The following is a 23,245-nucleotide window of genomic DNA, read 5'->3' as shown; positions in this document are numbered from 1 at the left end:
CTTTGTTGGGGTGCTCAGGTGACATTTGGGGCAGTGATCCCAATGTCTGCTCAGTCCTTTCTGGGACTGGTTCTGCTGCTTCTGGTGGGTAAATCAAGGGCTGGGGAGGCAATGAGCTTATTCCAGCCCCACAGGGGCTGTGGGGTCACAGTTCCAGCTCTGCCACTGTCCCTGGCCTGTCACAATCTGCCATACCTTGGGAAGAACCTGCCTGGTGCCACTGCATGGCCCTGCAATCCCAAACCCGGTGCTGTGACCCCGCTGAACCCAACCCTGCTGCGAGGGGAACAAACCCCTCCTGCCCCCAGCCCCTCACACCCAGCTGGGCTCTCCTGGCCTTGGTGCCTTCCCACTGCTGCTCTGCAGCCCCTGCATCCCTGAGGAGCTGGGCACACGTGTCCTGCCTGGCTGGCATGGCCCAGGAGCCTGTCCCCACCCCGGGGGGACTGTCCCCAGCCTGGCAGCACCACGGGAGCTGCTGCTGTCACAGCACTGGGGGAAAGTTGAGGCTCCTCATTCCTGCAGGTTAATGAATTACCTTTATGCACCAAGGTAGGAGGTGCAGTCCCTGCACACTGGGAGCTCGAGAGGAACAGGAATAAGATGAGAAATCCATGGGGCTGGAAGGCTCCCAGTGTTTAGTGGGATCCTTCTCCCACTGCTGTTCTGTTCCCACCCTGGGCTGGATGTGGGCATGGGCTCCCAGCTGGGCTCCCTCCACGTGGCAGACCCAAAAGCAGGACCTGAAACCTCACTCCAGCTTCAGCTGGGGGGGTTTGCTCAGGAAGTTTTGGTAGTAAAGGGTAAAACCGTGTGTGGAGCTGGAAACAGAGTAAGGGAGCGGGGCTGCTGCACAGGGCTGGAGGTGACAGCATTTCCTCATGGACTGAGTCATCCCAGCATTCCCAGATGCACCTTTGCCTGGTGCCAGGCTCTGCAGACATCTGACCTCAGCAGAGGTGATGCCTGACTGCTCTGGGACCGGTTGTGTTTGTCCCTCTGGGTCTCTGCTGGCTCTGGTTTGTCCCTCCGAGTGCTGCTGGGGGCATCCCTGCAGCTGCACTCACTGGGGATGGACAACCCAGAGAAGAAAAGTGGAAACCTGCCAAAATATACTTGGAGACCCACAGCCTTAGCACTGAGAGGTGATTTCAGCCCAGCTCAGCTGGGAGGTGTCTGTGATGTGCTGTCAGGAGGGTCACCAGCTCCCTGAGCCCTTGGGCTGGGATAAAACCAGGAGAGGGGCAAAGAGAGAGCCCGAAATGATCCATGGAACCATCAGGTGTGGTGGTGTTGGCAGGGGTCCCAGGACGAGGGAAGAGATGAGAATCTTGACTCCATGTTTCAGAAGGCTGATTTATTACATTATTATATATATTATATTAAAAGAAAATGATATATTAAAACTATACTAAAGATAGAGAAAGAATACATTAGAAGGCTAGAAAAGAATGAACAAGAAAATCTTGTGACTGACTCAGTGAGTCCGACACAGCTGGCTGTGATTGGCTATTAATTAAAAACAATTTCACATGCTGGGTAAACAATTCTCCAAATCACATTCTAAAGCAGCAAAACAGGGAGAAGCTGAAGCTTCCCAGCTCCTCAGGAGAAAAGCTCCTGGCAAAGGTATTTTTCAGAAAATATGTGAGTGACAATTAGGCATCCATCCTTGCTGCAGTGGCCCCAGAGCAGCTCCTCCTGGGGGGAATTTGGCCATTTTGCCTGACGAGTTCCTCTCGCTGACATTTGCTGGTGACACTGCCCAGCCACAGCTTCACACTCCCAGCAAATATTTTCCTTGGATGGGAGGAAAGCTGCTCTGAGGAGCTGTTGTGAGCGTGTGGGAACCCAGAGTGGAGCTGGATCCCCTGAGCTCCCTGGTGATTACCTGCAGGGAAGCAGGCCTGGGGGAGCGATGCTCTGCAGGATGCAGGAGGGGAGCTGCTGGGCTGGCTCTGCTCTGGGGCAGAAACCCCTCAGGCAGGTCTGAGCCTGGCCTTTGGAGCAGGTCTGGCTGATGTGAGGAGAGCAGGGAAGGGTGATGGGTCCCTCTTTTCCCAGGATTGCTCTGGCAAGAGCTGGGAACCATGGGGCACCCCAGCCTGTGGCACTCATCCCAAAGTCCTCAATGCCCTTGGAGATGCTCAAACATCCCAACAAGGTTCAACCTCTGTGCTCTCCAGCTCTGGGGCTTACTTGGAAGCTTTTCTTGGAAATCTGGTTTGCATTGGGGGGAAAAACACTCTGTGGATATTTAAGGCCCACTAAATGGAGAGTAGTGCTGAGGACTGAAATAGTTTGGGTGAGACCATGGAGATGAGACCACACAGAAAAAGATTTGACACTTAGTCAAGCCCCTGAGAGCTCAGTGCACATCCCCTGGCCTGAGAAGCTGGGAGAGGCTTTGTGTTGAGCAGTAAAAGGACCAAAACGGGGCCAGTGTGAAGTTCTCCCACGTAGCAGGCTGAATCAATGCCCTGCCTGCTCGCACACATAGCTGTAAATAAGATTTTGGGCGAGCAAGGCAAGGGGATCCCCTAAACCCCATCCACCAAGGGGAGGGAGAGTGAGGCAAATGGCAGATATTTCTCAGAACCACCCAGGGCCTGTCCCTGGTGGGCAGGAGCTGCTGACAGGTCTGGGTGTTGCCCTTCACCTGGGATAAGAAGAGGGGAGCAGCCAGAGCTGTGGCGCAGTCGCTGGGGGAGCCTTTGCTCAGGAAAAACCCTTCACGACTCTATTTGTGCAGCTCTGAAGGCTCAGACCTTTATTCTTTCAGGCTTTTAAACTAAAGGTCATTTTTTGCTTCCCTTCCAGAGCTTGGAGGGGAGGGGGGGGTAAGAAAAAAAAAAAAAAAGAGAGAGGAAAAAAAAGTGAATTCCTCTTGACGCAGATCCCCTTCCCCTCTGGATGGGAGTTCAATTGTTCTTGCAAGCAAACTCCAAATCTGCCCCTCGCATTCACTTCCTTTTTCCTGCCCGAAAGGAAACAGAGATTTCTGACTGTGTGAACTGGTCCTTTATTTAAGGATACAAGAAAATAGCTAAATGCTAATTCAGTGTGGATCTATGCACTTTAGCATGCGGCCAGGCAGAACAAAAGAAAGAGAAACATGTCCCCGCCCTTCCCAGCTGAATTGTAAACTGCCCACTGGTTTGAGCATAATGGGTATTTATGAAAGTTATCCTAAAACATTTACTGGAGTCCAATGCAAACCCAGACCCCTCAGCCAGGAAGTTTTTAGCTACCAAAAATAATCACCAGGCCCTGGCTAATATTTTTAACGACCGCGCGTTCTTGGGAATTTCCTCTTCCCTCCATGGAGATAAGTGATTAAACAAAATAAAGGCAGTGGCCATTTTGACAGACTGGGACGTGTCAGAGAGGAGAAATATCAACAGCTCTTTTTTGGTTTTTTTTAATCTTTTTTCTAATCCTAACTTCTGCATTCACTGTCTGCCTTTTAGGCTGAATTCCACTTCTCTCTTATGCTCTGAAATCCAGCGGAGTCAGCAGAAAAGCCATGGAAGTTTCCTGGGTAGGACTTTTAAGCCAAGGTATTAAATCCACTAATGGGACACACTTATCTCTTACACACATTATTAATTTCATAAAAGGGCTGTGGAGCTCTGTTTAGCTGGGGGTTGCTTGGCTGGATCATCTCTGTGCAGCACCATTAGTGTAATGTCCCATCCATTCTTCAGGTCTTCTCCATGGAGAGCTCCTCTGGGCTTTGTCCCTCACAACCAGATCAGAACCAGCCCTTGGAGTGCATTTTTCCCATGCACAGAGTTTTTCTCGGGGTAGAACACTTTTTAATCAGTTGCAGGTGTTTTGTTCTGCGACTGGGAAGGTTTAAAATGTCAATTTTTGTCATCTACAGTGACCAGTGAGAGTTGCTGGGAAAGAGATGGTTGGCTGCAGGCAGGGAAGAGGAAGAGGAGGGCTCAGCCTTCAGGATTCTGCTGAGGATGGAATAGCCCAGAAGTCACTTTCCCAAGGACATGGAGGGATAAGGAGGATAAGGAGACATAGCTTTAAACTGAAGGAATGCAGATTTTTTATTAGATATTAGATATTAGGAAGAAATTCTTCCCTGTGGCTGCCCCGGAAGCATCCAAGGCCAGGCTGGACAGGGCTTGGATCAGCCTGGGACAATGGAAGGTGTCCCTGCACCCTCCCTGGAGAGGAGGCCTTATGAGTGTCAGAGACTTTGGAAAATGTCTTTATTGCAGAAGAGGAGACTTCCAGCAGGAGCGAGAGACCTGCACAAGGAGAGTGGCTGCTCTGCTCTGGGGGGTCCCACTGCCCCCTGCCCCTCTGGGCTACACAGGAGGTCACCTCGGGGTGGGCTGGAGATGCCAGGGCCCTGGAGATGCCAGCAGGAGGCTTTGGGGACAATGGGAGGTGCAGGGGGGTGTGTGGCACCAAGCCTCTCTGGCTCCCTCCCTCCCTCACACCATGACTGAGCCTTGGCTGCTCCCAGGTTTTCCCCCAGCAGCACCAACTTCCCTGGCAGGACAAGAAGAAGTGTCCCAATCTCAGATTTGATCCCCTCCATTCATGTGGCCCCTGCTGACTGCAGCAGCCACTGCTCAGGGCTCCAAAGCCTGGGTAAACAGGAAGGGTTTTCCACACATTCCATTTCACTCCTGCAGTCTGGGTGATGCTGTCCCCTGTGACCTGCACTCAGCCCAGGACAGAGGGCACAGGGCTGCTTGCAGATGATAAAATTTGGGTGTAGAGTTTTAGGGAGAGCCCTGGAGGTGTTTGGCACTGCAGGGCTGAGCCTGTGTGTGTGTGCTGATGCTGGGGAGAGGTCCCAGCCCTGGATCTGAGATCCCTCATCCCACAGGTGGCACAGCCATCCACACGACCCCTGAGCCTTTCCACGGGGAGCTGCTGCTTAAAACCCATCCCTGAGAGGAAAAGAGGGAGACTGAGCCTCTCTGCAGTCAGTGTGAGCACCCAGGCACTCCTTTTAGCCTCGGGGACAGCTGTGCTCCCAAAGCTTCCCTCAGCTGGGAATGCTGCACACTGGGAGCACTCCCACACGGGGCACACAATCACCTGGTGCTGGGGAGGGTGATGGGCAGCCTCTACAGCCCTCTCTGCCAAGGAAAACAAGAGGGGGCTTTCTTTAGCCATGCATTTATGTCAATAAACACGGGAATATTTTGCAGCTCCCGGGGGATTTGCCCAGAGCTCCGTTCTGCTGAATCAGGGTGGGAGTAACTGCGTGCTCCCCTGAGCCTGCGCAGGAGCTGCCTGGACACAGGGGACCCCAGGTGCCACGTGGCTGGCCCTAAATCCGTGCCAGGCACTCTGCTGGGGCAGCAGCAGAACCCACAGGCTGCTGTGGGGGTCTGGAGATGAGAGAAATCATTGCCACTGCCACAGCCCTCATGCTCCAGAACGCCTGTCTTTAGTCTGGATGGAAGTTCCAAAATCCTGCTACAAACTGAATTGTTGCTGCTTTGGCTGCCCAGAACTGAGGCCACACACACACACACACACACACACACAAAAATTGGAATACAATCGGTTTTGCACACGAATGGGCTTGAAACCTTGAAACTTAGGGCATCAGGGCAGCTGTTTCCACACTTCTCTGCTGCCTGGCCCCGAAGAGAATGCCTCTGTCAGGTGATGTCCTGCAGGTTTAGTGGCCCAAGCCACCCATCTCTCTCTTTCCCAACCCAAGCACAGTGTGACAGGGTGACAATAACCTGAGCACAGCCTTGTATCCCAAATTTTGGGGGGTCACAAATACCCCAGAAGGTGCTCCAGTGGTGATCAACATTGACATGGCCCCTCTTGAAGAGGTGGCCACCGACCCTGCCATGCTTGGCACAGGTCCCTGACACTGTGAGGGTCCCCAGTGTCCCCTTTTGAGGGGGAATGGGAGTGGGAGCTGCCAAAATGCGCCGCAGAGGCGTGGGGTGGGATGGCTCCCACCCATCTCAGGCCTGGTGTGAGGCTCAGGAGGCAGCCTGGGCCAGCAGCCCTGTCCCTCCCCGTGTCCCCAGGGACTCGTGGCTGCCTCCCCTGCGTGGTGGGCTCGGCGTGGGGGTCCCGCCCCGTGCCCCTCTCCCCCTCGGGGCGGCCGTGTTTGTTCTCCTCGCGGCGCCGTTATCAGCTCACAACACACACAGGAAGTCCTGTCTGGGATTGTCCATCCCCGGCCTGATTTATACAGGAAGAAAAGCATAAAAAGCCGCCCTTCCACCTCAGCAGCCACCTCCTGCCTGTGCACAGCCGGCAGCTGGCCATGCTGGGGACACCGGGGACACCGGGGACGGCGGGACGGGGCTGCTGGACCCGGGCTGGCCGGGCAGGGATGGCCACCAGGAGCCACCAGGAGCCACCGGGGGACAGGGGGGCACCCAAGGTACCACGGAGCCCCTGTGGGAATGGAGGGATGGGATGGGATGGGATGGGATGGGATGGGATGGGATGGGATGGGATGGGATGGGATGGGATGGGATGGCATGGCATGGCATGGCATGGCATGGCATGGCATGGCATGGCATGGGGTGGCGTGGCATGGGGAGCTGGCACTGCGGGCAGCAGGAGTGTGAGCTCCTTGGGAGCGTGTCCTTGTGAGCTCTGAGTGGGTTCTGGCCCTGCCCGCGATGCTGGGAGCCTTGGGGATGGTTGAACACCCAGCACGGAGTGAGGAGGTGTGCAAAGCATCCCTTGGAGCACATGGGTGTGCAAAGCATCCCTTGGAGCCCACAGGTGTGCAAAGCATCCCTTGGAGCACACGGGTGTGCAAAGCATCCCTTGGAGCACACGGGTGTGCAAAGCATCCCTTGGAGCACACAGATGTGTGAGGCAGCCTCCACCTGCTCCTGGTGAGGCTGGGTCTGCTGGCAGCCACGTGCTGAGCAGGGCTTTGCCCTGAGCACAGCCTCCAGCACTGTTAGTTTTAAGCCACCCCACTGGCATTCAGGCTGTTTTCACCGGGTGGGGAAGCCAGTGGGTAAATTTTACCTCGTGTTCGTGTAGAGGCTGCAAATACTTGCACAAATTCCTGTGAGATAGCTGGAAATTCTTAGCTAATCTCTTTTCTTTCTGTGACTCCCTCCCTTTTCCCTCTGCCTGCTCTCTGGATACCTCTGGTACATCCCCAGGCTGTCCATCCTCCCTGCTCTGCCCTCTGCTCTCCTCTGAGTGCTGCTGAATTCACCCCAGACCGGGGTGGGATGTGGGGCAGGACGGGGATGTGGGCAGGACTGTCCTGGCTCTCCCACCAAGGCTTGTCCTGAGGAACAGCCGAGCCTGGATCATTCTGGGTGTGCACACCAGGAGCTCAGCAAAGCCTCCCAGATTTATAACCACGGAGCTGGGTGCTTTTCATGCTGTCTGCAGCCACCTGTGGGTCCTGCTGTCCTCATCTGTGACATTGCACAGTGCAGGCAGGAGGCTTCCAGCGAGGCACCCAGGGTATTTGGGGGTAAAGGAGCAGCTGGGATGCCCAGGCACTGTCTGGCTGTGCAGGAATATGGAGCAGAACCACTCCTGTGAAGGGCTCTTGGTAGAAATAACCCAGCACATTTTTCCCCAGGGTCCAACACTTGTGGAACCAACTCCCCGAGCAGAGAATCAAACACAGAAAGAACCACCGAGGCTTTGCCAGTGATTCCATTAATTTCAAGCTGGATTGGGAAGGTCTGGCAGCGCTTGGGAGGCTGTGGAAAGCTGTTGTAGCTGCAGCTGGAGCATCCTCAAAACTCCACCTGACCTCTGGGCAGCAGTGGGAACACGGATCTGCCCCGGCAGATTCTCCCTGTCCTTCCCTGGATCTGCCGATGGAGCTGCCCCCCTCTCTGCTGTTCCAGCTCTCCCAAGTTCCCCTGGAGGTAAGGACGAGAAACTGAATCCGGCTCGTTTGAGCCTTTTCCCAGGCTCTGCTGCTGCAGATGGGGCTGGCCCCGGGGAGGCAGATTTACAAACTGCGACAAATCGGGGTAAACGAGCCGGCCCCACGGTCCCAGCAGCAGCAGGAGGGCTGGGAGAAACACCGGGGGAGAGGTCCCAGGCCAGGCAGGGAAACAAAAATGTCTCTGCAAACAGAAGGGGGGATCAGATCTGTTCTTTCCTCTCTCCCGAAGTGAGCTCCAGGATCCCTGTCCTGCCTTTCTTCAGGTTCCTGCAGCTGGAAGCTTTCTCCTGGAAGAGAAAGATAATCAGAGCAAGAATTTCTTGTGGGAAAGGCTCTCTGCTGAGCTGTTCCCTGGGATGGTGAAGGGGCTGAGCCATCCTGCAGCTCCCAGTTACCCCACCACACATGTGCTGATTCACTGGGAAAGTGGGGCAGGAGGCCACTGCCAGGTTTTGCCAGGGAAATTTTACAGAAGGCCGCAAAATTCAGTTTATTCTTGGGTGGGATGAATCATTTCCCAGTTTTTATGCTGCAGACATTGCTGCTCCTCTAAATGTAAATAAAAATTCAAGTGTGCGTGTGAGGGAAAATAAAGCTGGCTGTGGGATGGTGCCCTGTTCCTGCATTTGTTTTTGCACAGCTCCAGCTCAGCTGCTGTTTGTCCCCATGGGCACCTTAAGTTATAACACACTGGTCCTGAGACAACTAATGCTTGTGAATCCTTACTCAGGCCAAAAATAAATCACTTTGTGGGGCTCAGTTTTAATATGCAGTGTCCTGAGCTGCTGGTGACAAGAGTGGGAGTTATGGGTCAAGTCCTTTGCTTGGTTTGACCTGGTTTTATCCCGCTGCCATCAGTGGACTCCCAGATTTCCACTGAGATTGCTGGAGTGCAGCTGAGAACAAAATGGGCCAGAATAGGATAGTGGGAGGTCATTTTCCTCACAGAGCCCTGCAGAACAGGGGCTGCTCCAAAGCTTAAACCAGTGTGTAAAGTTTACAAACAGCCTCGTGAAGTCCTGGGCAGAAGAATTTGTCCTAGAACAGCAAAAGCCATTCCTCCTTTTTTCTATTTTTGAGAAGCACCAAAAATTCCCTTTTGCTTTAGCAAGTGCCTCCAGTTCTGTGCCAGACCCCCGTGGAGACCAGTGGGAGCCCATTGTGCACTGCAGGTATGGGGTCAGCCACGGCTTGTGGGGGCTGAAAGCTTTTGCATCTGTATGTGTGTCACTCTCCTGCCCGTGTCCCTGTCCCTCTGTCACTCCAGCACTCCAATTTGGGGAGAGCTCGTGTGCCTGGGCACGTCCCATTTTCTGTGAGGGGCTGGAAGTGCTCCTCTCTAAAGAGCAGGTTCCTGATGTGGGACTGCAGTGCTGATCCATTAATTCTCCACTGTTAATCCTTCCTTCTTCATGCCCCAGGTACCTCCCACCCTCCAAGCTCTCCTACCAAACAGGGAAGGGCTTCCTGCCCTCAGTCCCCCATGGATGCTCTCAGGGGGATGTTGGATGCCCAGGCAGGTGCAGGGGGCTTGGCAGGCTCTAGGAAATTGGGAGGTGGGTGAAAATCTCGCCTGCACAGCCAGCCTGGTGCTCAGCCTGAGATCTGCTCAGCGCTCGCCATCCCTCCCCGCAAGTGCCGGTGGTAAAACCAGTGGGAGACAAGGAGGTTTTGAATCCAAGAGGGAGGCTGGGCAGAAACATTTCTTTGCTGGCCTGGAGACAAGCATTAATATTAGATGTCGTGGGAGTACACTTCTGGTGTGCAAGGGAGAAAGCTCTGGGGGAAAAATGTAAAACATAGGGCAAGGGAGGACTTTGAATTCGGGCGGCCACGCAGGCAGGAGCCAAAATCCCCTGCTGCCTTTGTCAGGAGCTCATCACACTGACATTAACAGTGCCAACAGATCTGATCTTCCCCCACTCTGCACTGGCATAACTCCTCTGCTTCCAAGGGAGCTTTGCCAGGCCTTGTCCTGGGGGATTTCCCTCCCAGCATAATGAATATTAGCACAGAAGACACAGAACCCTCCCTGAGAGCGGAGGATTAAATGCTCTTTTAATGGGCTGTGTGCAGTTCTTCAGCAGCAGACACGGGCACTTTGCTTGAGCAAAGATTTGACCCAATAAATGGAACTGGAAAGGAAACTTTCTGCAGTTAAAATACTGGCAGAATTTTAAAATGCTCAGTGCACTTAGGGAGTGGCTGCCTATGGCTGAGAAGGCTCCAGCGGGGTCCCTGGAAGGAGCCTGCTGGGTCCTGTGCTGTGTGGTGGGGTCCTGTGAGGAGCTGAAGGATGAGTCCATCCTCTTCCTCACCATCAAATTAACATTTGGAATCCCAGGGATTCATGCAAAGGTTTCCTGGGCGGTGAGGGATGCTTGTCTTTAAATGAGGGTAAATGGTAAAATAGAGTGTAATGGTAAAACAGAATGTTGGGGAACAGCAGATGGGATCACAGATCAGGGAGGTGAGCTTGGATACGCCTGGGAGTGTGTGTCAGGGGCACTCCTGCTTTCCTGGATCCTTGGAAAATCCCAGCCTTGAGCAAAGCTGCTGCAGGGCATCGATCCTGCTCGGCAAATCCCTTCTGCTCATCGGCCCCTGCTCGTCCCCCCGCCTGCTCAGCCCTAAAAGGTGCAAAGACACCGTGGATGTGCCTGGATTCCCACTGGGATCACAGCAAGGTGAGGGAGGATCGGGGCCATGGGATGCTCCTAAACCCCCCCGTGGGATGGGGATGGATTTCCTCATGCCCTGCCATGGGTGTGACAGTGTCTGTGCCTCTCTCACACCAGCAGTGTGAGCTCAGTGCCACGGGGGCTCTGTGGCCACCACCCTGCAGGGATTTTGGGAGTGTCCAGGGAGCACCAGGTCTGTGGTGGGTGAGGGCTGGGTCACTGCTCTGTCTGCCTGACAAGGGGAGTGTAACACTGGGCTTTTTCTGTCCTCACAGAGAGAAACCAAGATGCTCCATAAGCAAAGGATTCCTGCCCAGGACTCATGATGGAGCACCGTGGGTGAGGTGAGTTGTCTCAGCTGCAAAATGAGATCCTGTGTTTTCAGAATGGCCACACAGAGAAGCTCTGGCTTCCACGTGCATTTTGCAATTATTAGACAATAACTCAGGCTCTGTTCATCTCCCCTGTACACCAAAAAAAACCCAATAGCGCTCTCTGCATAACAAGATAATTACTGTGCTTCCAAAGCTCTTGGGAGAAGTTGCCTGTGCTGATGAAATTAAGGGAGCTGAAATCATTCCCCAGAGGTAGGATGTCTCCAGAGGGTGAACAGACCTGTGTGAGATGCCTTGCAACACAGAGCTGCACTTCGACCAGCACCAGCAAAACTTTCCCTGCTGCTGGGAGGGATCTCCATCTCCACCAGCATTTCCAGAGAGGATTCCCTTCTGTTCCCTTCCCAGGGAGGATCCCACCAAAGCTCCTTTTACATGGAGAGCCCCAGGCACCCATCAGCTTCCCCAGAGGGTGCAGCACGGCCCGAGGCAGCTCCAGTTCCACCAGCAGCCCCGGCATATCCCTGAGGAAACAGAGGGGATGGGCCAGTGATCTCAGCTGTTCTCTTGGAGCCATTATTGTTGAACTGGTAAATATTTCCTTTAAATGCTTACATGCTTTCAAAAAATTTACAGGGCTTAATGGGAACAAATATTCCCAGGGGGCTGTATCCTGCCATTCATTTGCACATCAGATCCCTGCTATCTTTAAGAATGGTTCTGTGCATGGGCAGGCGCCTAAGTCATTTGAGAAACAATAACCCTCTGTGCTCTAATTTTCCAGACAAAAATGTAGACAAAACAAGGGGCAATTTGGCACAAACCGAGCCTCTTTGATAAGAAACTGGGCATTTAAGAGGAGAAGCCCGTAGGCAGCTGGGCTCGGGCTGTCCTGGGGCAGGTGTTGGGCAGCCGGGGCTGAGCCCTGGGTGTCACCCTGGAGCGTCCCTCTGCAGCCGGGGGCTTCCGAGGAATTCCCTAAGCATCCTTTAGGATTTGCTGGAGGCCTGGTGGTTCACCACCGGCTGCTGCCGGACTTTGGGATGAGCTCAGGGGGATTAGCGGGCACGGCGGGGGTCCGGAGCAGGTCTCTAACCCAGGGAGAGGTGATGTCTCCTCGGTGCTCGCGGTGCGGAGTGCGGAGCAGGACGGTCATTTTCAGTAAAGAGAATTCAATTTGCCCTGGGCACTGCGCTGGTGATGGCCCATCCCCCGGGGAGTCTGCGGGGCCGGGGCTGAGCCGCGATCTCTGGCTGTTAATCCCCTGCCCACCCAGCCGGGCTGGGCCCTCGGGGGCTCAGGGACCGCGTGTCCCCGCGGCGTGGGGCTCCTGGGGCCGGGCTGTGGGTTCGGGGGCTCCTCCTGCCCCGGGGTCACAGGTAAGGCTCCATCCACATCCCCCCGGGCCAGGGGTGCCCGCAATCCTGTCCCCATCAGCGACAGCCTTTGGGACGCTGCAGCAGCGTGTCCGCTCACCCGGGCGGGGCGGCTGGGGGTCCTGCCCTGTCCCCGCATGACTCCCCCGCGGGTCCCGGTGGCTCCGGCGGCGCTGCCGTGTCCCGGGGAACCGGGGGCAGGTGGCGGCCGGCGGGGGCCGGCGGGGCGGGTGCAGGCGGAGATCCCCGGGCCCCGGCGCTTCCCCCCAGCCGGGAGGCTCCGCTTTCCTCCCCGCCGGGGCGGAGGGACCGGCTCGGGCCGGGGGAGGAAATGCGCGGGGGGCCGCGGCGCGGCGGCGACTCCGCGGCTCCGCCAGCGGCACCGGTGAGTCCCGGCGGGCGCCGCCCGGGGCTCGGCACGGCCGGGGGGGCTCGGCACGGCCGCATCCCCGGCGGGGACGGGCGGGGGACGGGGGTGCCGGCGGAGCGGGGCTCGGTGCCGCAGCGCGGGGGTGGCCGGGGGGAACCTGGGCCGGCGGGAGGGCTCAGGGCTCGGGCTGCTGCGGCCGCGGGAGCATCCCCGGGACACCCGCGTCCCCGCCTCTCCCGGACACCCGTGTCCTTACAACCTCCCGGGACACCCGTGTCCTTACAACCCCCCGGGACACCCGTGTCCTTATAACCTCCCCCGGACACCCGTGTCCTTACAACCCCCCGGGACACCCGTGTCCTTACAACCCCCCGGGACACCCGTGTCCTTACAACCTCCCGGTACACCCGTGTCCTTATAACCCCCCGGGACACCCGTGTCCCCGCAGCCCCCGTGTCCCCGTGCCCTGCCGGACAGTGTCACAGCCCCCTCGGCGGTGTCACCATGCCCGTGTCCCGCTCCATCCCGCGGTGCCGCATCCCAGCCAGCGCAGGGAGCGGCTGGAGGGGTCTGCGGGGAGAATCCATCCCCTGCGGCTGGCGCTGACCCTCCCCGGCAGGGTTCGGCTCTGAGGGCACAGGCCAGGGCTGGAGCCGCGGGTTCACCTGCAGAACCAGGCCGGGCTGTCCGGAAAAGTGCAGCTTCTGGTCCCGGGAGAGCCATCGCATCCTCGCCAGGGGCTGGATTTTCTCATCCCTCTGCAGCCAGAGCGCGATTCCTCCTGCTGCCCTCAGCTGGAGTTTTGGTCGTGGTTCCGTGGGCAGAGCTGGAGAAAGTGCTGCTCACCTGTGCCGTGGGTTGTGTGTGCCCTCGGTTGCTGTGGCAGGTGAGGCAAGAGCAGAATTTTGAGACTTTAGGAGAATTTTGGGAATGGTTCTGGCTGGTGGGATAGGGACCCCCAGACTCGCAGGAGCACGTGGTCAGCTAAGGAGGGTTTGCTGACCCCTAGGACATAATTTCACTTGTCAGACCACAGGGCTTCACCTCTTCATTTGAGAGGCTTAAAAGCCAGAGACAAAAAAAGTATTTCCTTTTTTCTTGAGCATAATTTTTTTCTTCCTCAAGTTCTGTGCTTTAAAAAAGCAAGGGATAGATGGTGGCAACAGCTTGGAGGATCCTCAGCAGCTTCATAGAGGTTGATTTTTGTAAACCCATTAAAAAGACAAGTCTAGACTATCGTATTTTCTACTTTTACAGCTTTTTCTGGTACGAAGCAAGCATAATTTTATGACCCAGAGGGATCCTCGAGGTAGGGCAGTGCTGCTCCAGTTCAAAGTGAAAAAACAAACTCTGTATTTTAGGCTCGTGCCCTATGTTTCCTGCCATCCCCACAAGGAAAAATCCCATGGCAGCCACGGGAATCCTGTGGGAGGATGGAGATGGTTGGCAGAGTTTGACTTCCAGACTTCAGGATCTGGGGTTGTAGGGAAGTTTTTGTCCCAGTATAGCCCTGGGAAAGGCTGGCTGATGGAGCAAGGGGGAGTTGGTATGGATCTGTACACCAGTGTTCTTGGAATGGCTCCAGGAGGACTGGGGAGAGGGAAAGCTCCTTCACTATTTTTAAAAAAACTTTCCTGCAGGACAAGCAAGTTTTGCTTTCCTGATGGTGGAGGTACCATAAATTCTTCATTAGGAAATTAAACTAATTGCTGTGTTTGAAGAAGAATGGAGGACTATAGGCTTTAAAGCACCAAAATCCTCCTTCCATCCTCTGGGCTGGGCTTGCATAGAAATCTGCTGGGATATTTGACATTTGATATTAAGGGGCAGGAAGGCACCAGGCTGGTTTCTCTCCAGATGTGAATCTCCATTTCTCCCTGCCTCAGATTCTTCTCCTGCACCAAGGAAAGGATGATCCTGAGTGCCTTGGAGAAGGGCTTGGGGACCTTCAGGGTCTGCAGATTTGCCATGGTTATTTGTAACAACCTGTCTCAGAGTTGGGATTTCCCAGTGGAGTTTGGGGATCAAACTGCAATTTTCCAGTCCAATCCTGCCCCACAGCATGGGGGGATTTTAGAAAGTTGATTTGCAGCTCACCATATCTGCAATCTCAGAAGGAGGTTTCTTGTTGTGTAGTGTCCCCTTTCAGAAAGTTCAATCAAAAGATTCTTTCTTTAATTGGTGCATATTTAAGGTGGGTTTCTTTATTTCTTCCTCCTTCAGCTGCTGCCATCCGGAGGCCAAGTGGTTTGTTTAAAGGAGATATTGTTTCAATTGGATATTGTTACTGACCCTCTTCAGCCTTGTTTTGTATTTGTCCTGCGCTAGAAAATCAAAACTTCTGGGTTTGTGCCTCAGAGCCGACTCTGCAGATGGTACATATGGCCCTTACAGCACTTTTCTCTGTCACGAATTTGTGTTTTAAAGAGAAGAAGATCAGATTTCAGTGTTTTATGTGGTGGGAAAACACAGCTTTACAATGCTGTGTGCATTAAGAAATGACAGGCCATTGTTTTGCTCTCGCTGCCTGGGACTGGCAGTGAGTTGGAGGCAAAACACATCCCTTCCCTGCCCCTCAACACACAGCTGGGCAGCCCCTGGTGCCCTAAGGGCATCTCCAGGCATCCCCCAGGGTAAATCAAGGATAATTCCTGAATTAATATTGTGCACAGGGATGAGATGAGCAGCACAGGGTGAGTTTGTGCCTGGAGCAGCTCCCACCCTGCCAGGGTTGGTCCCCACGGCTCTCTTGGGTGTCACCAGCTGGGCAGGGACACTTCACAGAATCACAGAATGACCTAGGCTGGAAAAGACCTTTGAGATCAAGTCCTTTGACCTGACACCTCCTTATCAACTACAGCATGGCACTGAGTGCCACGTCCAATCTGTTCTTAAACACATCCAGGGATGGTGATTCCACTGCCTCCCTGGGCAGCCCATCCCAGCGCCCAATCTCTCTTTCAGTGAAGAATTTTTTCCTGAAATGTCCCCCCACTGACAGTGGTGCCCTCCTGCCTGCAGGGATCCCCACTGAAGGACGAGCCATGCAGTAGGAGCCAGCACATCCCACGGAAGAGCAGGACCCAGTGCTGCAGGAGGGACAGGACATGTGGAGCCTCAGCTGCCTCCTCTGGGGACTCCTCCTCATCCTCAGCACCACCAGCATGGAGGGCTTTGCCCAGACAGGGTAAGGCTGTGTTTTGTTTGCAGCTCTCAGGTGTGTTCTCCACCCACCAGGGTGAGGCAAGTTCTCTCTGAGGGGGAACAGCCCTGTGTGGCTCTCTGGACTGGTGAGGAGGTGGAAAAAGCTCTCCCAGGGCTCAGCAGCCCGTTTCTGGTTGTTTGCTTTCTCACTGAAGCTAAAACATCTCTCAGAGGAAATGTCCCAGCTCTGTTTAACTCCATGCAGGGACACAAAGATGCTCTGGGCTTTTTGTCCAGGAGAGTCAAAAGCTCATCAGGCCCTGAGCTGTTCAGAATTATAACAGCACATCCTTCATGAAAATATGTGTGAAATCCTGCCAGCACACAAATGGAGCCTTGTGAACAAGCTGTCACTGAAGGATGCAGCTCCCATCAGAGGAGGATGCAGCTCCCAGCTCTGATGTACACCCAGGGACACGGGTGTGGAAAACCCCAGGCTGGGCTTTGTGCCCCCCAGGATGCTGCTGGGGCCTATGGTCCTGCCAGCCCAGCAGTGGCAGCTCCAGCAATTCCCCTTCCCTTCCTGGGAAATGGGTCTGGGAGAACTCCCAGCACAGCCTGGGCAGGCACAGCTCAGCTCCTGCTGGGTCTGAGGAAGCCCAGAGCTCAGTGCCCCAGTTTCCTCCCGAGCTGAGAGGAGCTGGAACTCAAAACCCTCCCCCAGACACAGCTCACATTTTCTGCAAAGTTTGTTTTTACTCTGAAATGCTCCTCCAGTGTCAAACCTTTCACATTCTGTCCAGGACTGAAACCACAGCTGAATTCCTTGCTCACACGCACAGGCTGCAGCTAAAACTTTGTTCTGAATTTTACAAAGCAAACAATTGTCATTTAAAAATTGCATCTTCTATAACATTAATCATGAGGCTGAGAGGAGTTTTCTGGAGTTAATGGAAACCATCTGATGTCCATGCTAATTCCCAGGCTTTTTATTTTAGTTTCTAATTGAACTGGGAGGCTGAGACAAGTAGATGGGTTCCTCAGTGGGACTGACCTGCTTGGGCTGGAAATTGTTGAAAAAAAGGATGTTTAACCAAGACCACTTTGGCTGTTAACCTTGGGAAAGTTTTTGTCTGGATAACACTTATCTTAGGAAGGCTGGGGAGTGCCTTTTATCCAACCTCTAATTTTTTTGCGGTGAGCCTGACCCTTCCTGTGAAATCATTAATTTCTCGGTGACCACAGGGGCATCCGTTTCAGGAATGCAGAAGTCTCAGAAAGGAAAAGTCTACCCAGAAAGTGAGTGATTTTAGGGGCAGGGAGACAATGAATGTAGTGAGTAAATCATCCATAAATCTGGGTCCCAACTACTCCCTTGGGACGGGGGGAGGAAGCGCCTGCGCCACTGACCCCAAACAGCTTGAAGTGGCTTCCCAGGTCACTGGAGCAGCCAGCCCACTAGCCCAGTGCAGAGAGGGGAGCTCAGGCCGTGTCCTGGCTGTGGGACTGACCCAGCTCTCTGTGCCCAGGCGCAGGGTGTGCTCAGCCACGGGGACACCGAGCCGGCTGAGCGCCCACGTCGAGTCCCACGTGCAGCCCGTGTACCAGCCCTACCTCACCACCTGCCAGGGCCAGCGCCTCTGCAGCACCTACAGGTGAGCCCACCTGCCTGTGCCACGGCAGCACAGATCCTGCTCCACCCACAGGCACGGGGATCCCGGATCTGGGAGCGCCCTGAGCTGCTGTGGGAGTAGGACGGGGGTTTGGGGCACCCTGCTCAGCCCAGCCTTGCCTTGCAGGACCATCTACAGGGTTGCCTACAGACAGAGGTACAGGCAGCTGCCCCAGCCCGTGGCCTCGTGCTGTCCTGGATGGAGCAGGGCAAACGGGCACACGCTGGGCTGTAACAGAGGTAAGGAGCTGCTGCGTCACCCCGGTGCCACTGCTCGTCCCCAGACCCCTCGTGTCCCTGGAGAGGGCCCCAGGACCACGTCTCTCATTTACCAGCCTGTCAGTAGATTCTCCCTGAACTAAATTTTCAGCATCACAGCCAAATGTGGTTCAATATCTGATTAATTCCCAGCTTTTCTCTGCTGCCTCTTGGGCCTTTTTCCTTTGGGATCATTTATTACCTTTATAGTTACCAGAGGATAAATAAAACAAGTCCTTCCCATCTAAATCAGCAGAAATGGATGAGAAACGCTTTCAGGAGGCAACAAATACAAACCACAGCAGCAGCCAGTCTGTCCCCAATGGGTTCAGAGCGTGGCACCAGGCGCTGCTGGTGCCTGCTGCCCTCCTCCTTCCCGCCTTTGCTGCCTGCAGGGCCTTCAGCTTCTTTCCAGCTCTTCTTCCTCCCACCCACCCTAAGTCCTGTTCCCTCTGGGCAGCTCAACCCCGCTGTGTGCTGCTGGTGTGTTTTGGGGTGTGCACAGCTCCAGGGGGAGGGAGGGAGCTGAGGACCCCTGGAGCAGCTGGGTGATGCTGTGCTGTGTTCCCTCTCACAGCTGTGTGCTGGGAGCCGTGCCAGAACGGAGGGAGCTGTGCCTTCCCCGGGAGATGCTCCTGCCCCCCCGGCTGGACGGGGCGAGCCTGCCAGACAGGTACTGGCCATGTCCCCCCGTCTCTGCTCCTGTGTCACACCTGCCCTGCTGCTGCTGCTGGGAGAGCTTCTCCTGGGAGCATGCCAGCTGCCATGGGGCTCTGGGTGTCCTTTGCCCTACACCAACCCCTCAGGGGGAACAGGGACCTTGTCAGACCTTATCCCTTATCAGACCTTGGGCCATTCTGATTCTGTCCCTCTGCACACACATGAACACTTGCTCCAGGGAAGGGTGGGAAGCATGGCTCCCAAGGGAGGTCTGGCCTCCCTTTGGCTGCCTCAGTGCTCCCTCCTGTGCAGCTCTGGCACTCCCATTTTCTCTGCCTGCTGCTCTGTGCTGGCTCAGTGAGCAGAGCTGTGAGCCTCTCTGCAGCACAGAGCCCCAGTGGGGCTGGCCTGGGATCATGTGTTCATGATCACCCCTCCCAGGCTTTGTAAACTCTTGCTGTAAACTAAAATGCCCTTTTACTGCAGAGACTAAAAATCCATAAACAAAAAATATCTGGGGGTGGAGGAGAAGCCTGGTGATGTCCAGGCTCCTCTCCAGCACAGGAACATCCCCAGTACTCCTCACAGCATGGAGAAATCGGGCAGCGTGGTGCACACCAGCGCTGCAAACCCCTGCCACGGCATTTCCCAGCTTTTCCCAGCTTTCCAGCCTCCTGTAAGGCAGAGGAGGAGCGTGTGGCATTGACCCATGCTGGGCCAGGCAGGGCTGAGCCCATTGCTGACAGCTCCAGCTCCGAGGGAAAGGATTTTCCCACTGCCTAAAACAGATTTGCCCGGGCGTGGGAAGAGCTTCAGCTCTTTCTGCTTTGTGGGAACAGCTTTAATAACTCCCCCATGTGAGGAGAGGTTACTGGGTTCTGTACACACTTGAAAGGCTGATAGCTCCTCACCACAGCTGGCTGGAACCAAAACCCCAGCCGTAAATCCGGGATGAGAGCCGAGCGCTGCCTGCGCCCGCCTGGCCAGAGCTGGGACATTTCTGACCACGGCTTCTTCTGGTGGTATTGTGGGGGGAGCAGGAGGAGGGGAGGAGGCCAGACCCCCTCCAGCTTAGCCCAATTTTATTCAGGGCTGTCCCAGGCACTGGTGGTGCTGAGACACCCAGAGCTGTGCCTGGCCCAAACACCAGCTCACTTGGGAGGCACTCCCTGGGGTTCCATTGCAGCCCCCCTGTGCCCCTCACCCTGTCCCCTCCTCACTGAGCTGTTCCTTTTTTTCCAGACGTGGATGAATGTGCCAGTCAGAGCCATGGGTGCAGCCAGCTCTGCATCAACACAGCTGGAAGCTTCTACTGCGCCTGCCGGGACGGCTTCAGCTTGGCAGCTGATGCCAAGGGCTGCCAGCCCCCGGTGCCAGCCCCTGGGACAGACACCTCCAGCCAAGCAGGTATCCTGTCCCCCCACTGAGCCCCAGCTGCTGGGGGCCTGCAGTGAGAGCTGAGGGAACACTCAGCATTGCAGGAGGTGGGAGAGGGGAAAACAGCCAGAGCCCTTCAGCTTTATTCTCGCTGAGCCAGGAATGCTTCTCTGACCCAAACAACTTCCCCTGAGCACAAATCCATCTGTGAGGGTGACAGGGCCTGGCTGTGGCTGGAGGTGTCTGGGATGTGTCTGTTCTCTCCCTCATCATCCTCGTTCCTGCAGGGCAGGGCTGGAGCCACGAGGAGCGGCGCTGGTGACGGCCCATTATTACTTTTGGTACGCGCTGTGACACTTCAAACTCGTACCGTGAGTAATAATGCGCTGTGGCCAGCACGAGCAGCACGCAGCAAACATCTGGGACAGCCTGCACGTGCCCCACCTGCCTCTGCCCCTGTGCAGGGCCCTCAGCAGGGACAATCCCTTGTGCCCATCGAGCACAGGGCAGAGCCGGGTGTTTTGTGGCAACACAAAGGGCACAAAAGGCCAGGATCCACCAGATCTCTTGTCCTTCAAGCATCGCCCCACTGCCTGAAAGCCTCCCCACTTTGTTGCAGGTGCTGCAGCAGCAGGAGCAGCCTGTGCCTTTAGCAGCTGGACTAGATGATGCTCTGGGGATGATCCCTGTGGGGCACACCCTGGGGATGGAAAGCAGCAGGGCTTGGCCAGAGCCCTGCAGCCATGTCTTTCTCCCCAGCAGCTCCCATCTCACCTCGGCAGTGGGCTTTACTCACTGACATTCCCTCGGTCACTTTTTCAGGTGCCTCCAGTGAAATGAAGGAAGAAATGAAGGACCTGAGGAGCAGAGTGGAAGCGCTGGAGCAGGCGAGTTGCAGCACAACCCTCTGCCCTGTTCCCGCTCGGCCAGCTCCCACCCGGGGCTGTTTGCAGCCAGGGTTTCCCTCCTCCCCGGCTCTATTTTTAACATCCCAGCAGCAATCCCAGCTGTGCTCCCCGCAGCCGCCGGCAGCGCCCACGCCACGGCTTTTCCAGCCCTTTGAACACAACCACAGCCCCTTGAGCCCTCACTGGTGGGTGCTGCATCCCCCCGGGTGGTCCTGCTGGCCGGGGGGGATGCACTCACAGCTCCCCTTCTCCCTGCAGAAGCTCCAGCTGGTGCTGGCCCCCTTCCACAACCTGATGCCGCCAGAGGATGTCGGTGCAGACCCCATCAGCCGCCTGTCCCACTCCCTCCAGCAGCTGGACAGGATTGACTCCCTGAGCGAGCAGATCTCTTTCCTGGAGGAGAGGCTGGAGACCTGTAAGTGCCTGGAAAAAAGCAGCGAGGGAGGATCTCCCTGCAGCCACGCTGGCCACGGGGAGCAGATGTGGGCCAGCGAGATCAGTAACACATATGCCACTGTTAATCTGGATCTGCCTCAAGCTCAGCAGCCTGTAATTAATAAAGGATGAACACAAACAGCCCATTAGCTTCATTTCAAAGCTGTTTCTATGGCTGCACCATCTGACTGCCCATGTAGCAGCCAAAAGTTGTAGGATTGGCACATGGAAACGTGGCTGTGGGAGGCACTGGGAGCAGTGGGGCACCTGTGGCAGGCAGCACCTCACAACTGCTGTCCCTTCCTGATAACTCAGTCCTTAGGAAAGAACCCCCAGCTCTTAGGAAATTAACAGTCCAAAAAGTCAATCAGGGAAGTTTAGGGAGCGTGCAGAAGTTGGCAGATTTATGAGCCTGGGAAGTTTTTAGGCATTTCTTTTGGAAGTTTACAGACCAGTAAGGGCACCAGAGAGGGTCTCTGAAGTAGCAAACTGAGGAAGGGACCCCAGTGAGAGCTGTCATTTGTGAAATGGCTGGAGGTGGTGGGTCCTGCCTGGTGTCCCCACCACAGAGAGGGACAGCATCCCCTTGGGTCCCCTGTGGTGCTCACCTGGACTCCAAGCAGAACACAACCATCTCAATTCTTTTATTTTGATAGGCAGCTCTCTGCAGCTCGTTTTCCCATTAAATAATTCCAGAAACTAGGCATGGCTGGGGTGTGCAACAGCAGCTTGCCGAGTCTTGGAAAGACTCAGGAGAAACTGGTTCAGGGCATATTCAGTCCCAGTTCAGTGCTTGCAGTAATGGCTGAGAGAGAAAAAGAATTCAAAGAACTTGTCTGAAGACAAAGTAGCTGCAAATAGACACTTAAAAACCATCTCAGAAAGGGGTAATTACCAGAACCACTGAGTGTTCCAGCAGGCTGAGTTTTCTAGTAGTGCCCTGCACATATTATTAGTGACAGCACAGAGGAATGTGAGCAGTATCACAAGGTAACATGGATTCATTCCAAGGGCTGACTCCAAAGTCCAGAAATTAATTTCTGCCAAGTGTGTCTCAGCAAGCAAAACCTGTTTTTGTCTCTTTTCATGGTCCCTGTAGGACACAAAGCTATCCTGTCATACTCCAGCAAGCTCTGGGGCTCACAGGGCATCCCATGGAGTAACTCAGCCATCCCTGTTCCGTGCCTGGTGGAGCATTTCCCTACCAATGCTATCCTACAACTGCACTCCCCAATTTACTGCTCAGTGGGAATGTGTGCAATGACCAAAAACCCCATTTTTTCTTCTTTAAACCACCCCAGAGGCACCAGGTCAGAGCTCTGTGAGCCATAACGATTTTGGCCCCTGATCCAGCACAGGCTGTTACTATCACTGGATTTGGGGACATTGTGCAGAGGGCCCAGGCAAGGACTGTGACATGCCAGGGAGGTGAGAGTGACACTGCTGAGTATGGGGGGATGAAGCCAGCCTGGGGTTGTTTGCCAAAAGGAAACCAGCAAGTGTGGGTGACATTCCCAGAGGTTCAGGTCAGTCTCATTCTGCCAGGCTAATGACTGAATTTATCTGTCTGAATTTATTCTTTTTTTCCAATCTTCCCAGGTTCCTGCAAGAACGAACTCTAACAGAGTGCCTGGGGACCTGGAGCAAGCTGAGTGCATCCACAGCTCTTATCTCCCTCTGCAACCCCAGCCTGGGGATGAAGCCACACCATCACAGGAAGGCACAGGGTGGCAGGAGAAGGCAGGAGAAGGCTGGGCTCCCATCAGCATCTCCATCAGTCTCTCTTCAGCTCACCCCACCAAAGGCCACACAGCTCCTTCCAAACTGGACTCTGAGCCCTCTCCCTACTGGAGAGGCAGCAAATAAATGCCTTACCTCGTGCCATGAGTGCCTGGCTGTGTGTCACCTGGGGGGTGTGTAGCTCACCCTGGCTTTTCCTCTGCATTATCCTGGGATAACAGCTCCCAGGGAGCAGCAGGCACAGAGCTGGCCCAGGCAGGGCAGCTGCCTCCCCATGCTCCCTGTGCTTGTTGTCACAGGGAGAAGGTGGGGACAAGTCCCTGCAGCACCACGCCAGGTGTCACAGCAGGGGACAGGTGCCTGCAAAGCCAGGTACAGGAGTGGGTGCCTGTCCCTGC

General features: G+C 55.2%; 1 protein-coding gene across 4 annotated transcripts; it reads left to right on the top strand.

The window, feature by feature from the left end:
- The first annotated feature begins 6,239 nt into the window (after nt 1-6,239).
- EGFL7 (EGF like domain multiple 7) lies at nt 6,240-22,987 on the top strand. Of its 4 annotated transcripts, XM_084219876.1 has the most exons (12): nt 6,240-6,394; nt 7,574-7,868; nt 10,848-10,916; nt 11,316-11,497; nt 15,675-15,840; nt 17,327-17,452; nt 17,597-17,709; nt 18,305-18,400; nt 19,630-19,794; nt 20,587-20,651; nt 20,931-21,087; nt 22,707-22,987. In XM_084219876.1, exons 5-12 carry the CDS (start codon nt 15,761-15,763, stop codon nt 22,727-22,729), a joined length of 825 nt encoding a protein of 274 aa, XP_084076002.1. In that variant the 5' UTR covers nt 6,240-6,394; nt 7,574-7,868; nt 10,848-10,916; nt 11,316-11,497; nt 15,675-15,760; the 3' UTR covers nt 22,730-22,987. The 4 variants fall into 4 exon arrangements, with proteins under 4 accessions (XP_084076002.1, XP_084076003.1, XP_084076005.1 ...); XM_084219877.1 differs by lacking the exon at nt 11,316-11,497; XM_084219878.1 differs by lacking the exons at nt 6,240-6,394; nt 7,574-7,868 and adding an exon at nt 7,915-10,578.
- The last annotated feature ends 258 nt before the right edge of the window (nt 22,988-23,245 follow it).

The sequence above is a fragment of the Fringilla coelebs genome, assembly GCF_963513975.1.
Source record: "Fringilla coelebs genome assembly, chromosome: 21".
NCBI classification, from domain to species: Eukaryota; Metazoa; Chordata; class Aves; order Passeriformes; family Fringillidae; genus Fringilla; species Fringilla coelebs.
The sequence above is the reverse complement of the archived record's forward strand: the minus strand, read 5'-3'. Positions and strand labels throughout refer to the sequence as shown.